At 41.3% G+C, this 13,658-nt stretch overlaps 1 protein-coding gene across 1 annotated transcript in view; it reads left to right on the forward strand.

Moving 5' to 3' along the window:
- Positions 1-438: 438 nt before the first annotated feature.
- Positions 439-13,658, forward strand: part of FREM3 (FRAS1 related extracellular matrix 3) — a gene marked incomplete at its 5' end in the record, with an annotated part of 97,627 nt that continues 84,407 nt past the window's right edge. The window contains one exon of the mRNA XM_082727611.1: positions 439-697. Coding sequence (XP_082583737.1) covers positions 439-697 — 259 coding nt within the window. The remainder of the gene's footprint in view (positions 698-13,658) is intronic.

Genomic DNA, 13,658 nt, shown 5'->3' on the forward strand with positions numbered 1-13,658 from the left:
AAAATGAATTTATTTAACACCACCTGATCTATGTATATGTCAAGCTCAAAAGAAAGATGGCCACTGAGTGGCTCTCTTGGATTCCTTCCTCCCATTTGATTGTCCCCATATAGGGGGTTTTGGTTTCATCTAGGAAGCCGTTTGGTTCAGTTGATGAAGCTCTGACTTCTGGAGAGGAACCAGAAACTAAGAAACCATTTCGTTCAATCAGTGACTCCCCAGACTTTGGGGGATGAACAAATGCTAACAGAAGTACTCTGGGCTCGGTTAGTTACAGTATTGTTCCTTCTGTGGTCTTTCTGAACTTTTGCCTAGAAATATGGGGAATATCCCTCTGTTTCCAAAGAAGGTCCATTAGGACATATTCTGACTAAGTGGTGAAGAAGACTGAAAAGCAACTAGAGAAAAGACCTGTTTTGCAGGAAGAAGAGACAGGAGATGGGAGACAAAGAAATGTTCCTTCAAACTGAATGCGTCTTCAGCCTTGCTGGCAGCACCCTTGTGTCTCTGCCTTCCCCTCCTCCTCTTCCCACACCGGTTCTCCGGCTGCTCACGCAGCCACCCCTGTACCAGCCTCAGACCCCCACGCCCTGGGCTCCTGCTCCTCCCCCCCTCACTACCAAGGAGCCAAGAGCACCCCAAACTGTTGGGCCACCTCCTCATGAGCTTCAAACGGAAGCATCTCCCAAATCAGCAGGCAGGGGCCCAAGTGCTCCACCCCCCCTTCCCCCCACCACCTTCCCCTCACCCCTTACCCCCTGTCCCCCATCGCCCCCACCCCCGCCAGACCTAAACCGCTCACTTGGGATTTCCCGACGGGAGCCCCAGGGAAAACTGGCGGTGGGTTCCAGACGGACTTGTTCAATACCGAAGCGAATCCGAGGTTGTTGGTTCAATTAAAATAGATATGTCTTTAAAGTTACCAGCACTAAATATAAAACTTTTGTTCTACCAAGGTTTACCAATGATCAAATAAGCTCATGTTGTCTCTGTTGCAACTGTCAGCAAAAAGATGACTTAAAATGTTGGTTAATTTTGTTTTATAAAGGGGCACCTGGGTGGCTCAGTGGGATAAGCCTCTGCCTGCAGCTCAGGTCATGATCTCAGGGTCCTGGGATCGAGCCCCGCATCAGGCTCTCTGCTGGGCAGGGAGCCTGTTTCCTCCTCTCTCTGCCTGCCTCTCTGCCTACTTGTGATCTCTCTCTGTGAAATAAATAAATAAAATCTTTAAAAAAAATTTTTTTGTTGTTTTATAAAGCTTTCATGGCTACTTGTTAAGAGACAGTAGGTTGGGTGGGTAAAAGGGTTTGTAGCTTTCTTTCTTTTTTCTTTTTTTTTCTTAAACTTTTATTTATTAATTTGGGAGAGAGAGAGCAAGAGAGCTAGAGAGCAGGAGCAGTGGGGTGAGGGGCAGAGGGAGAAGCAGACTCCCCACTTAGCAGGGAACCCTGCATGGGGACTGGCTCCTGGTACTTCCAGGATCCATACCCAAGCCCAAGGCAGAGATGTAACTTACTGAGCCACTCACATGCCACTAGAGCTTTCAAAGTTTTTGGTAACCTGAAACTTTGAAGTTTGGCTAAGCTAAATGATAAATTGGGTTGAATTCATTGTATATCTAAGCCTTTTCCAAATAAGAATACTCAAGTATCAAGTACTGATTGTTGGTTTATCTGCTTTGGCTTCTTACTGGAGAGAAGCCAAGGATATGTGGGTCTGCTGGTAAACATGCTTGGGGCTTTACTTAAGTTGTTTTTTTAAAAAGCATGTTTCTAGAAATTATGAAATGTATTCAAAAATTTTCAATCTAAAGAATTCTGGTGTAACTGCTCACAATTGGTTAGTATTTAGTTTTCACTGGATACTAAGGTTTCTAATAGTAAAATTCTGATCAATGTAATTAAGACTGTTGGAAAATAATAAGGAAAGCAACGCTGTATGTAAAGAAAGTAAGGTGTGCTGCTTTTAATTTAAAAAAAAAAGGTATGAGAAATGGGAATACATTTCTGTTGAGGGGAAAAGAAAGTAATTTTGTTCTAAAATGAGACTGGATATTTAGAGTGAAAAAACTTAGGGAAAAGTCTGAATGAGAAAGAAAGTTGTAGAAAGTTTGTGAAAGTAAGTCTAGAAAAGAAGTTTATGCATGGTCAAAACTGACTAAGATTGGAATGTGTGAGTTTTAAAACTGCAATAGTGTAAGATTGAGATTTAGCTTTTCTCTCTGTTAGAAGACCCAGTTTTCTTGGATTGTTGTGGATTTTGATAAGAAATTATAAACAAAGTTTTTTCGTTCTTTTATCTACCCAGAGAGCCAAAGTTTCTGTCAAGTCTTTGATCACTTAAGAAAGTTAAAACTTGTGGATATTAAAGGAGCTAAGTTCTGCTAACAGCTATATAACATTCTGCAGAATCTCTTATTACAACCTTGGGTGAGTAGATAAATATTAAGTTGTGTAATGATATGTAACTCTATTTAGGCATGCACTTTAAAACCTTCTGAGGGCTCAGTTAGTTTAGCATCTGGGTCATGATCCTAGGGTCCTGGGATTCAGCCCCATATCCAGCTCTCTGCTCAGCGGGGAGCCTGCCTCTCCCTTTCCCTCTCCCTGCTTGTGCTCTCTGTCAAATAAAAAATTAAATCTTTAAAAAAAAAAACCCTCTGGGGTTTTTAACAAACTTCCCAAGTTTCTACATCATTGAAGTCATTTTGGCTAATTAAGCTTGTTTATTTGGTATGTTAAGTTACATGAGAAACATTGTCAAACCAGCAATAAATGTTGGGTTATACTGTATGGGTAAATGCTATAACTGTTCCAGAAAGTATAAGAAATTCCTCAAGTTTTCATGTATCTTGATATAAGGCCATTTCTTGACATTCTAATTATGGAAATGTTGTAAATTGCAGATACAATTGGGTTTTCTTGTCAACTGCACTGTAATGAACTCTCATAAGATTTTTTTTTTAATTTTTAAAATTTTTTTGTAACATATAATGTATTATTAGCCCCAGGGGTACAGGTCTGTGAATTGCCAGGTTTACACACTTCACAGCACTCACCATAGCACATACCCTGCACATACCACCCTCTCCCTACCCACCTTCCCTCAGCAACCCTCAGTTTGTTTTGTGAGATTAAGAGTCTCTTATGGTTTGTCTCCCTCCCAATCCCATCTTGTTTCATTTATTCTTTCATCAGATTTTTAACAATGCCCATTTTTGAGTCTTTTGTCATTTAGAGTTATTGTTCTGATGCTCTTAACAATAGGTTTCTTCTTTAAGGAGATTCATGGAAAGGACTTTTGACAAATATAGGTTTCTGGTATCTTTAAGATCATAAAACTAAACTGGGTTGGAATTTCCAGAACTAAAGGAAAAGCTGGATCAAACAGAATAAGCATTAATAACATGGGACTCGATGCACTGAGGGAGACGATAATGTATTATAGTTTTTCTGACTCTTGTATAAAACATTACTGGTTCTCTAATGTTTGCACTTCCAGATTTAAGGAGAGTTTCTCTTAAGATAGCTGTGACTTACAGAAATATGAAAAAATATTCTTTTTAAACAAATATAAACATTTAGCTTTTCTCCCTACCTGAACCCTTCAGAATTCAGAAACTCTCAGTGAGTATTCTTTCTTTCTTTCTCTCTTTCTTTCTTTTTTTTTTTTTTTTTGTTAGATTTTACTTATTTATTTGAGAGAGAAAAACAGAGAGAACATATGCGGGGTGAGAGATAGAGGGTGAAGCAAACTCTCTGCTGAGCAGGGAGCCCAATGTGGGACTTGATCCCAGGACCTCGGGATCATGACCCCTGAGATGAAGGCAGACTCTTAACCGGCTGAGCCATCCATGTCCCCCAGTATTCTTTCTTTTGTGGCAAACGGTAATATTGGCTATTTTACCAAGGCTTTGAACTAGAATGTCATATTTGCGAGAGATATGCATAGACTCAGATATAACCAAATAGTTTTAAGGAATTAAGGTCTAATTTATGGAGCCAATAGAGCCCCTTGGGAATGTTGGTCTGATTCCTTGCTTACAAAGTTCCTAGCAGCCTTGCCAGGAGAGTAAAGAATGTCACTTCCCGGCAGGTGCAGGAAACCTCAGGATATTTGGGGAATCTCGAGAAAAAGAATTCACCCAAATCTATGGAATTATAAGCAGATCTGATGGCAAGTATATGGTTTGAATTCCAGCCTTGAAAGGCTATTAGCAACAGTTGAATATGAAATTCCTTATAAAAAGTTCTAGCAAAGTAGATTTAAAAGAATTTTTATGGTCAATCGCTATTCTTGTTGTGCTTATGTAAGTAATTAGGTCAAGTCTGTTAAAACTAGACTCGTTTTATAAGCAATTAGTGTCAATTTAGCTACCTTTGATGGAAATGAGAGTGATTTTGGAGAAAAAGATTCTTTCAATAATACACCTTTGTGGATGTTAGATCCTAGCTCTGATCAACTCTCTTTGAAAGTTTGCTGTTTGCCTATGTATCTGGGTTGGATCCTAAATTCCTCTGTTTTCCTTGAGTATCTGGCTGTGACTCTTCTAAGACGTCTAATTTTCTTTATTTAAAATCACAAAGAACTAAAACTCCTATGTTTCCTGAAGCCTTGCAAACTGAAAGTAAACAACTTGAGGTAAAGTTCAGAGAAATCACCACAATAGCTCATGTATAAATAATCATGCCTGCCTCTGTGGAATAATGAAAGGACCCATGGGTATATGATTAGTTGATCAGAGGGACAACAGAATGGACTCCCCCAAAATTATGTAACTCACCCCTCACCTGGACTGATTCTATGTGGCTGGCATGGAACATAGTGCACTCGGTGGGGTTAGCTATGGACTTGTGGAAGTAGGGGATGGTCCCATTTTCCTTTATGACTGGATTGGATGATGCACTTGGGGATCCCTTAATCTACAGGGACAAGCCCTCTCCCACCAAATAGCAATTCCTCATAATTAGTATATGATTATAGCTAGACATCAGGCAAAGAGGGCTTCTTCGTGGTTTTATCCTTTAGCCATATTTGTCCCAGAAACCACCTCTATTGATACAGAATGACAAGTAGAGGCTTTAGCCAAGCATGCAAGTGGCCGTCTTTAAACAATCCGAGCTTGCAGTCACCCACAGGTTCAAAAAGTTGTCCTCCAAAACCTCAGTATCTTGCTTGCAGCCCAATGAGGAACCTGTGCTCTCATTAAAACAGTGTTGCCTATATATTCCAAATTACTTTAAAAATGTAACTGAATCCATGAAAGATTTAAACAAACACATCACTGCTATAGATGCCCTAGCTCTAGATCCTTTTAGCAGGGGGCTAAATTTTATTCCTTCCAGATGAAAACATGCTTTGCTAAAACATCATTATATTTCTTGCCCTTTTTATTTTTGGTTATTGTTTGACTTTTTCTGTTACTGTTCGAACAAGAGCCTGTGCTACTCACAGAAGTGTGGAGATGCCCTCACTGGGTTTCAAGAGAGACTCAAGAAATGAAGTTCTCCTACCCTGTCAAAGTCTTCCATTCCAAAATCCCTATGTCATCTCTGGTCATCAGGAAGTAGTTACTGAAGAAATGACCACTGTCCCTTTTCCTTCCATAGAAATAGAATGGTGTTTTGATAGTGGGGATTTGAAAGAAGACCTCCATTTTTACCTCAGTCTATACTTTCTAATTCATTAAGTTCTTCTCTTCAGTTTCTCTCTAAACTCAGGCAAAAAATCCTGAGGGCAAAGCACCCCATGATGGGAACCAAAACTACCCATCCCCCTCTGGTAAGCAATAAGGACTGGCTTAAGACAGCAAGATTGTTTTTAGTGGCAAGTGGCTCAACCTGGTCTGTTTGGGTCCCCCAAGAGTGGTGCTCTTGTTGATAAGGGGGAAAACTGTACTCTAAGCTGGCTGACCAAATCAGTAAGTGAATTCCAGCCCCTGTCTCAAAGCCCTTCCAGGTTCTTCTTTCCTACCCCGTGTCCCCCACATGCCAAAAGTACCAAGTATGCGGAAGTAGAAAGGTAAAAATTCCCCTCCTGCTTGTGCTCAGGGCTCAGACCTTTGGAGAGCACTTTACACTGAGCCCACCAGTGTTAAATAAACCTCCCATCCTCCAAAGTCTCCGAGTACCGCTTGGTCCTTCCACCAGGATCCAGTCCAGGTTCCGTAACATTTGGTTCCCTGACTAGGAAACTGAATTGCACTGGCTCATTTTTGCCACCGGTTTGGGGAAATGGTGGGGCAGTGACAGAACAAGGGGTTGTAAGGGAGAAGGCACACCCTGCCTAATCTTCAGCAGTCTCCCACCCAGTCGCCTCAGGCTGGCTGCTTCGCTATTCCCATGAGACTCAAAGGACATTAGGCAGGTGAGAACCTGGTCCTGACGTCGGATGCTGGTAAAGCCTGGGACCCCAGGACCCAGTCAGGCCCACCCATGAGGGTCGAAGGGGAGACTGAACACCTCCCAGAGACCTCTTAGACGTCTCACAGATAGGGACTCCTGGAAAAGGGGGGGGTCCTTCAGGTCAAACCATCAAAAAGGGGGACAGGAAGGAATTTCCAAAAGGGATTCCACAGGTCAGGGCCTCCCAGGGCAGGCAGTTGGAGAGGAGGAACTATAAAATAACTTCTGGAGTGAATGCATGAGTGAATGTGCAGTTTGACCTGGCCTATGAGGAGGACTGTTTCTGTGGCTCCGCGGGCAGGCACCCTTATGTTCCCCAGAAACCTACAGAATCCCAGTGGGCCCTAACCTGTTTCTGTGGTGACCTCATGGGGTGTCAGACAAACCCCTTCAGGGCACCAGTCCAGGGTTTATACGGACACCCTATGGCCAAGAGGCACACAAGTCTCCTCTGGAGGGCAGACAGGTGAACATCTGACGGTGTCTCCTTTGGAGGGACACCCACCCTTTGTTTGTCTTTATGCCAGTGGCAAATGGAGGGAACACACAGGGTGAATAAGAAAGCCCCTGCTCATCGTGGTAGAAGCTCTTCAAAACCCACGGTTGTAGACTGTATGCTCAAAAATTTTAAGAGGGGATTGTCAGGAGACTATGGGATCAAAACATCTCCTGGAAAATTAGATACATTATGTGAACTGGAATTGGCCACCTTTGGGGTCAACTGGCCCTCTGAGGAGCCCTAAGACCTACCCAATGTCCAGGTCATTTAAAAAATTATGGTCGGGACTCCTGGACACCCTGACCAGTCCCCATATATTGATTCTTGGCTTCAGATAGCCCAAACTCTGCCCCCATGGGTCTGATTCTGTGCTAATAGGAAGGACCAAAGTAGGATATCTGTAATCCAAGTCAAGAAGCCCAAAGGCTGTAAGGAAGCAAAGCCTTTAAGGGAGGCCCTGCCTGGGGGCATCAAGGACAGCAAGGGAAATGAGCTTTGCACAAGGATGAGCCCATCAAGAAGCAAGAACTGCAGTCTTCCTCTTACCTAAAGCTGAGTTGAAGGATAACAGTGCTTCTGCTTCTTCTAAGTGGCATGTGTGGGGAGAGAGCTGATTTAGTAGCTCTAACAGCACACAGAAAACTTAATCCAGACAGAAACAGCATTTAAAATAACAGGAGTTCTCATCCTTACATTTAAGGGTAGGGGTGGTGCATCTGGGCATCTCAATCGGTTAAGCATGTGCCTTCCACTCAGGCCATGATCCCTAACATCCTTCAGGACAGGGATGTTAAGGAATATTCCCAAGCAGCTGCCAAAACTCCCTTTGTTTCCAGAAAATTCCCTGTCTGGCCCTACATGGACTGCCTATGTCCCCATGTTGGTTGGAAAACAAGGCATCTGCTCCTCTGGAGTGGATGAGCTCCTGAACCGGGAACCCTTTCTTTGCCCTCTGGCAGCACTTTGTCTCTTCTGCCTCCCCACCCCCCTTCTCCTGTTTCTGCACCATCTTGGGTGCAGCCTGCATTACTGGCTTCTAGACCATCCTCAGTGCCTCAGGCAACATGGCACCTCCTCTCACTGTCAAGGAGCAAACAGAGCACCCCCTGGACCCTAACACCACCCACTCCAGATTTCCTCACGTGTCTCAGGTGAAAATTGACCATGTGGAGGATCCAGTGTTTAAGCTGGATATATTCAGTGTTTAAGCTAAGTTTGTTGGTTTAATTAAGATAGACGTGTCTTTTAAGTTATCATCAGTAAATGTTAACGTTTTAGTCTATCAAGGTTTACTGAAGATCAAATAACCTCATGTTATCTCTGTTGCAATTTGTTAGCAAAAAGAGGACTACACTGATAGTTAATTGTCTTAAAGTTTTCTTGGGTAATTGTTAAGATAGCTTTCAAAGTCCTTATTAAACTAAAACTTTAAAAGGTTTGCATGGATGATAAATGGCTTGAATTCACTGGACATCTAGGTCTCTTCCAAATAGAATAAAATGCTAAGTCATTAACTACTGGACATAGGTTTGTGCTTTTGACTTCTTACTGCAAAGAACTAAGGATATTTAAATCTGTTGGTAAACATGTTTTATGCTTAATTGATTCATAAATTTGCCACCTAAAAAATTCTGTTGTAACAGTTCACAATTGGTTAATACTTAGTTGTTACTGGAGACTAAGGTGTTGCTAAGAGTACAAAATTCTGCTAACTGTAACAAAGACTGATGAAAATAAGGGAAACAACTTCATGTGGAAAAGTAGGAGATATGTAAGAAAGATAAGGAATGGGAATGAATTTTTGTTGAAGGTAAAAGAAGGTAATTTTGTCCTAAATGAGATGGTTGTTTGGAAAGGAATGGCTTGGGACCAAATCTGAATGCAAAGGAAAGTTGTAGGTTTATGGAGGGAAAACTTTGGAATGGAATTTTAGATATGGTCGGGATGGACCAAGTTGAAATGGTTGGATTTTTAAGTACATTGGTATAGGATGGAAAGTCTGCATTCTCTCTGTTCAAAAAGACAGAGTGTTCTCCAATTGTTGGTCTGCTCTTAATAAGAAAATGTAAATAGTTATTTTCGCTCTTACTGCCTAGAAAAACCAGTTTCTTTGTCTTGCCTTTATCAGGTCTTTAACATCCCTAATCCTATTTAGGTGTGTGCTTTAAAACTTTCTAAGGTTTTAACAAACTTCCTCAAGATTTGAATCATGAACAAAATCTTGTGGGCTACTTAGGCTTGCTTGTTTGGTATATAACATTCTGGTTCCGGCTATTGAAGTGTTACATATCACGGAATAACTGAGTTTCCTTGTCAATCGTATCATAGTGAACTCTCCTATCAGATCATTAACAATGTCCATTTCTGAGTTTTTTTGTCATTTATGATTGCTATTATTGTCTTGCAAAATGAATTTCATCTTTAAGGAGATTCATATAAAGGACTTTGGGGACAATACAGGTACTCAGTATCTTCAAGATCAGAACTGAAATGAGTAAGAACTTCCAGAACTAAGTAAAAGCTACATTCAAACTGAATAAGAATCAGTAACACGGGACTAAATGAACTAAAAAGACAATTATATTTTTGTGATTCTTGTTTGAAAAACATTGCTGGTTCCTTAATGTTCACACTTCCTGATTAAGGAAATTTAAGATTTCTATGACTTACAGAAACACGATAAAATAATCACTTGTACGCAAGTTAAAGCATTCAACTTTTCTCTCTATCTGAACCCTCTGAAACTCAAAAGGTCTCAGTAAGTATTCCTTCTTCCATGGCAGTCCTAGTCATTTATATAAGCTCAATAAGAATCTGTTTTCCTTGTGACAGGACACCACTGAGAACATTGGTTATTTTACCAAGGCTTTGACTGGAATGTCATATTTGAGAAAGACCTGCATAGACTCAGATATGACCACACAGCTTTAAGGAATGGAGGTTGGCTTTATGAAATCTGGAACCGTAAAGCCCCTTGGAACTGTTGGCCTGGTACCTTGCTTAAAGAGTTCCCAGCATCCTTACCAGGTAAGTAAAGAATGTCACTTCCTGGCAGGTGCAGGACTCTCAGGATACTTTGGGGACCTCAGGAAGAGGAATATGCCCAAATCTTAACAGGTTTTGCAGGCATGTCGGGATGGCAAGTACTTGGCTTGACTTCTGGCCTGGACTGGCTACTAACAGTTCAACCTAGAGATTCCTTATAAAGTTCCAGCAAAGCAGATTCTTAAAAAAATCTATATGATCATTCACTGTTCTTGCTGAGCTTATATTAAAGGATTAAGCCAGATTTGTTAAAACTGAACTTGTTTTTCAAATAAATTAGTCCTGATTTGGGTATCTCTGGAAATGAGGGTTATTTTAGAGAGGAAATTTACATTTAAATAACCCACCTTTGTGGATGTCAAATTCTAGATTTAATTGTGTTTAAATGTTTGTTGTTTACCTAAGCTAGACAACTTGAGGTAAACTTCAAAGAAGTCGAACAATAGTTCATTTAGACAATCTTCTTGCCTTGCTTTTTACTCTGTGGGGACAATAATAACAGGACCCCATGGCACATGATTAAACAACTGGAAAATGGGATTGATTCCCCAACAATTGTTTAACTTATCACCTTGACCAATTCTATGTGGCTGGGATAATGAAATCATTCCCTAAAAGCCAGAGCATACCCCACTCCATGGGTTAAGTATGGACTTGTGCAGATAATGGATGGCCCCACTTTCTTTATGATTGGGTTGGATAATGTACTTGGGAATACCATTAACCTCTTGATAAGTCTTCCCCCACTTGCCAGTGATTCCTTGTAGTTAGGATATTAATGCTTTACCCCAAAAAGGTCTTTCTTAAGGTTTCATTGCTCACAGTCATACTTATCTTAGACACCACCTCTTTTGAGGTGTAGTTGCCAATAAAGGCTTTAGATAAGCACATTACAGCCCTCCTGATTTAGAGCCTCAAAGCTCTTTATGGGAGAGTCCCTGATTGTAATGACTTCACATCAGGTCCAGAGTGTCTTAGAGACCAAAGGCCACCAATGGATGATGGAGGCTGACTTATTAAATACCAGTCTATGCTTATATATATGCCTGAAATAATACCTAAAACCTGTCAAACTTTAATTTCTTCTGCCTTTATGCCTGGACCTGAACATCGTACTTCTATAGAGCATGACTGCTGGAGGTCATTGATCTTGTTTATTCTAGTCAACCGGATTTAAAGGATTGCCACAGCTGTAATTCACATCCAAGGCTCCATGGCAGGACACCCCCTGTAATAAGCAGGCTTAGAATGGAAACTTAGAACTGCCCCAAGTTGCCTGCAAGTCCTGGGAAAAACTCTTAAATCATATCTTCTGAGAAGCTTTAGGAAGGACCCCCTCAAACCACAGTGGACAGGGTCCCACACTGTTGTTCTAACCAGCCCCATTGCCCTCAAGGTCTCAGGCGTTATCCAGTAGGTCCACCACTTTAGAGTAAAGAAGTTTCACCAGTTGGATGAATCACACCAGTGGGAAGCCCAACCAGACTTTAGGGACCTGCTCTGGCTCCACCTTCTGTGAGACGCCACCAACTGATGGACATCTGTTTGCTGTGGTCCCTGGCTATCATCAGCATGATATCCCTCACCTCAGGAGTCTGACTTTATGTTGTTGCCCCTTCTGATTGGACTTCCTCCCAGAAACTTCTTATTGTAATTGCTTATCGGGCAACTTTAGGAACCTTAGGATGGATTGCTAAGTTCATAGAAAACACTGTTATGAGGTGAGCTGCCCAGATATTAGCCTTGCAGGGCTATCGGCCCATAGTAGATGATAGTGATACTCTCTAAACTAGGTGTTTAAAGGAGCATCAAAGGGGGGAATGATAAGGGAAAAACTGTACTGTAAGTTGGCTGACCAAACCAGCAAGGGAATTCCAGTCCCTGTCTCAAAGCCCTTCTGGGTTCTTCTTTCCTACCCCGTGTCCCTCACACACCAAAAGTACCAAGTATGCAGAAGTAGAAGGGACTAAATTCCCCTCCCTTCTTGTGCTCAGGGATCAGCCCTTTGGAGAGTACTCTTCACTGAGCCTGCTGGTGTTAAATAAACCTCCGATCCTCCAAAGTCTCCAAGCGCTGCTTGCTTCTTCCATCAGGATCCAGTCCAGGTTCTGTAACATTGTAACCCTGAGCCGTGGTTACACAATGATGGCTAATAACAATTATTGCTCATAAAAGAATGTGCTACAGAAATACATGGATTTTTGAAAGGACAAGTCAATATTAAGAAAGCAAAATTTTTAAAACAAAGTTTTGGAAAGACACTATGGATAAACTTTCTGTACCTTTAAGAATTTTGAGTTGGGGTGAAGACACTGAATAAATTTTCAATTATTTCCTAGAACAAATAGGTGATTCTTTGTGGAAAAAAAAACAAGCACAAAAACAACCATGTCGTCTCCTCGGTTTTATTCTCCTGATCAGATGGGGGCCCCCAAATGTGGAAGCTGGTGGTGGTGGCCAATGAAAGGATTAACCCAAGGTAGAGCAAAAGAGGTAGATGCTTACTGAATACACCACAAAGGAGATGGAGTGTGGGGGGAAGGGGAGGACAGGACAGCAGAGGAGAGACTGTTTGTAACAAGGCAGTGGGCAGGGGCTACATTAAAAGCTAGAAGGTAAGGAGGAGGTATGGGGCCATATGGAATTTTCCTTTTTTTTTTTTTTTTTTTTTTTTTTTTTTGTAACTGTGCCTTGTTGTATATAGCCCATGGATTAGTTAGAGCCTCTGGATATTTTGAGGTGGGTTGCCTGGTGGCCTGTCTGTACTCAGCTAGGGGGTCGCTATGGGCCCTTTTGCCTTGATCAAGTTTCTGTTACTCAAGCCTGTTGTCTAAAAGTGGCCTCTACATCTAGACCAATTTCAGCTCTTAATTTGATTTTGACATTCACTGTTTGTGATGTTTATTTTTCTACTTGTTTAGCAATTGCAGTATTAGGTACAATAAAATCAACTAAAGACACAGGAAATATAATTTCCATTCTGTGTATATATGAAATCTGTTAGTTTTCTGCTTCACTTTTTTTTTGGCATATTTTTAAAATGCAGTCTCACTCACAGGAGTCCCCTTGGGGCTAGAATACACAGTGATGTATGGCCTTCTCAGTTGGTGTTTTGAACATGACTACCAAGCCAACCTTCAGAAATTTTTGTCAATGTAAGTCAATTCTATGTTAAAAAGAATAGCAAGTTCAATCCCTTCCATGGTTATAATGGAGGAAAGTTTAAAAAAGAGAGTAGAAAAATGGTTGTCTCCCTGACACAAATAGAAGAAAACCCTCTTTGACCTCTTCTTTGAGCGTCCTCTCAAAATAGCCTTAAATTTTACACAAAGTTGCAAGAATCCATCTAAGGACTGTAATCCCTGAGAGGAGTCATTGTTTCTTTTTAAGAAGTTCGGAAAGATGGTTGAATTTCAACTGTGGGTTGCACCCATTCTCTTCACCCTTGAAGGCTATGTGTTGGAATTTGCCCATGAACCTAAGGCTGCTCTGTTAGAGCACCTGGGCTAAAGGCAGGAGGTCTTCCCCAGTGATTTCAAATTTTCTACATACTTTGTCTACTGAAGTTTGTGATAACCAAAGATACCATCCTGGTAACAAAGAGTTTATTACTGTGTATACTTGTGAAGCCCAGCTCCTGTGGCCTTGGAGAACAGCTTAACATCACTAAATTCAGTTTCCTTCTCTATAAAATGAGGATAATATTACAT

This window comes from Mustela nivalis, assembly GCF_964662115.1.
Source record: "Mustela nivalis genome assembly, chromosome: 4".
Taxonomy (NCBI): Eukaryota; Metazoa; Chordata; class Mammalia; order Carnivora; family Mustelidae; genus Mustela; species Mustela nivalis.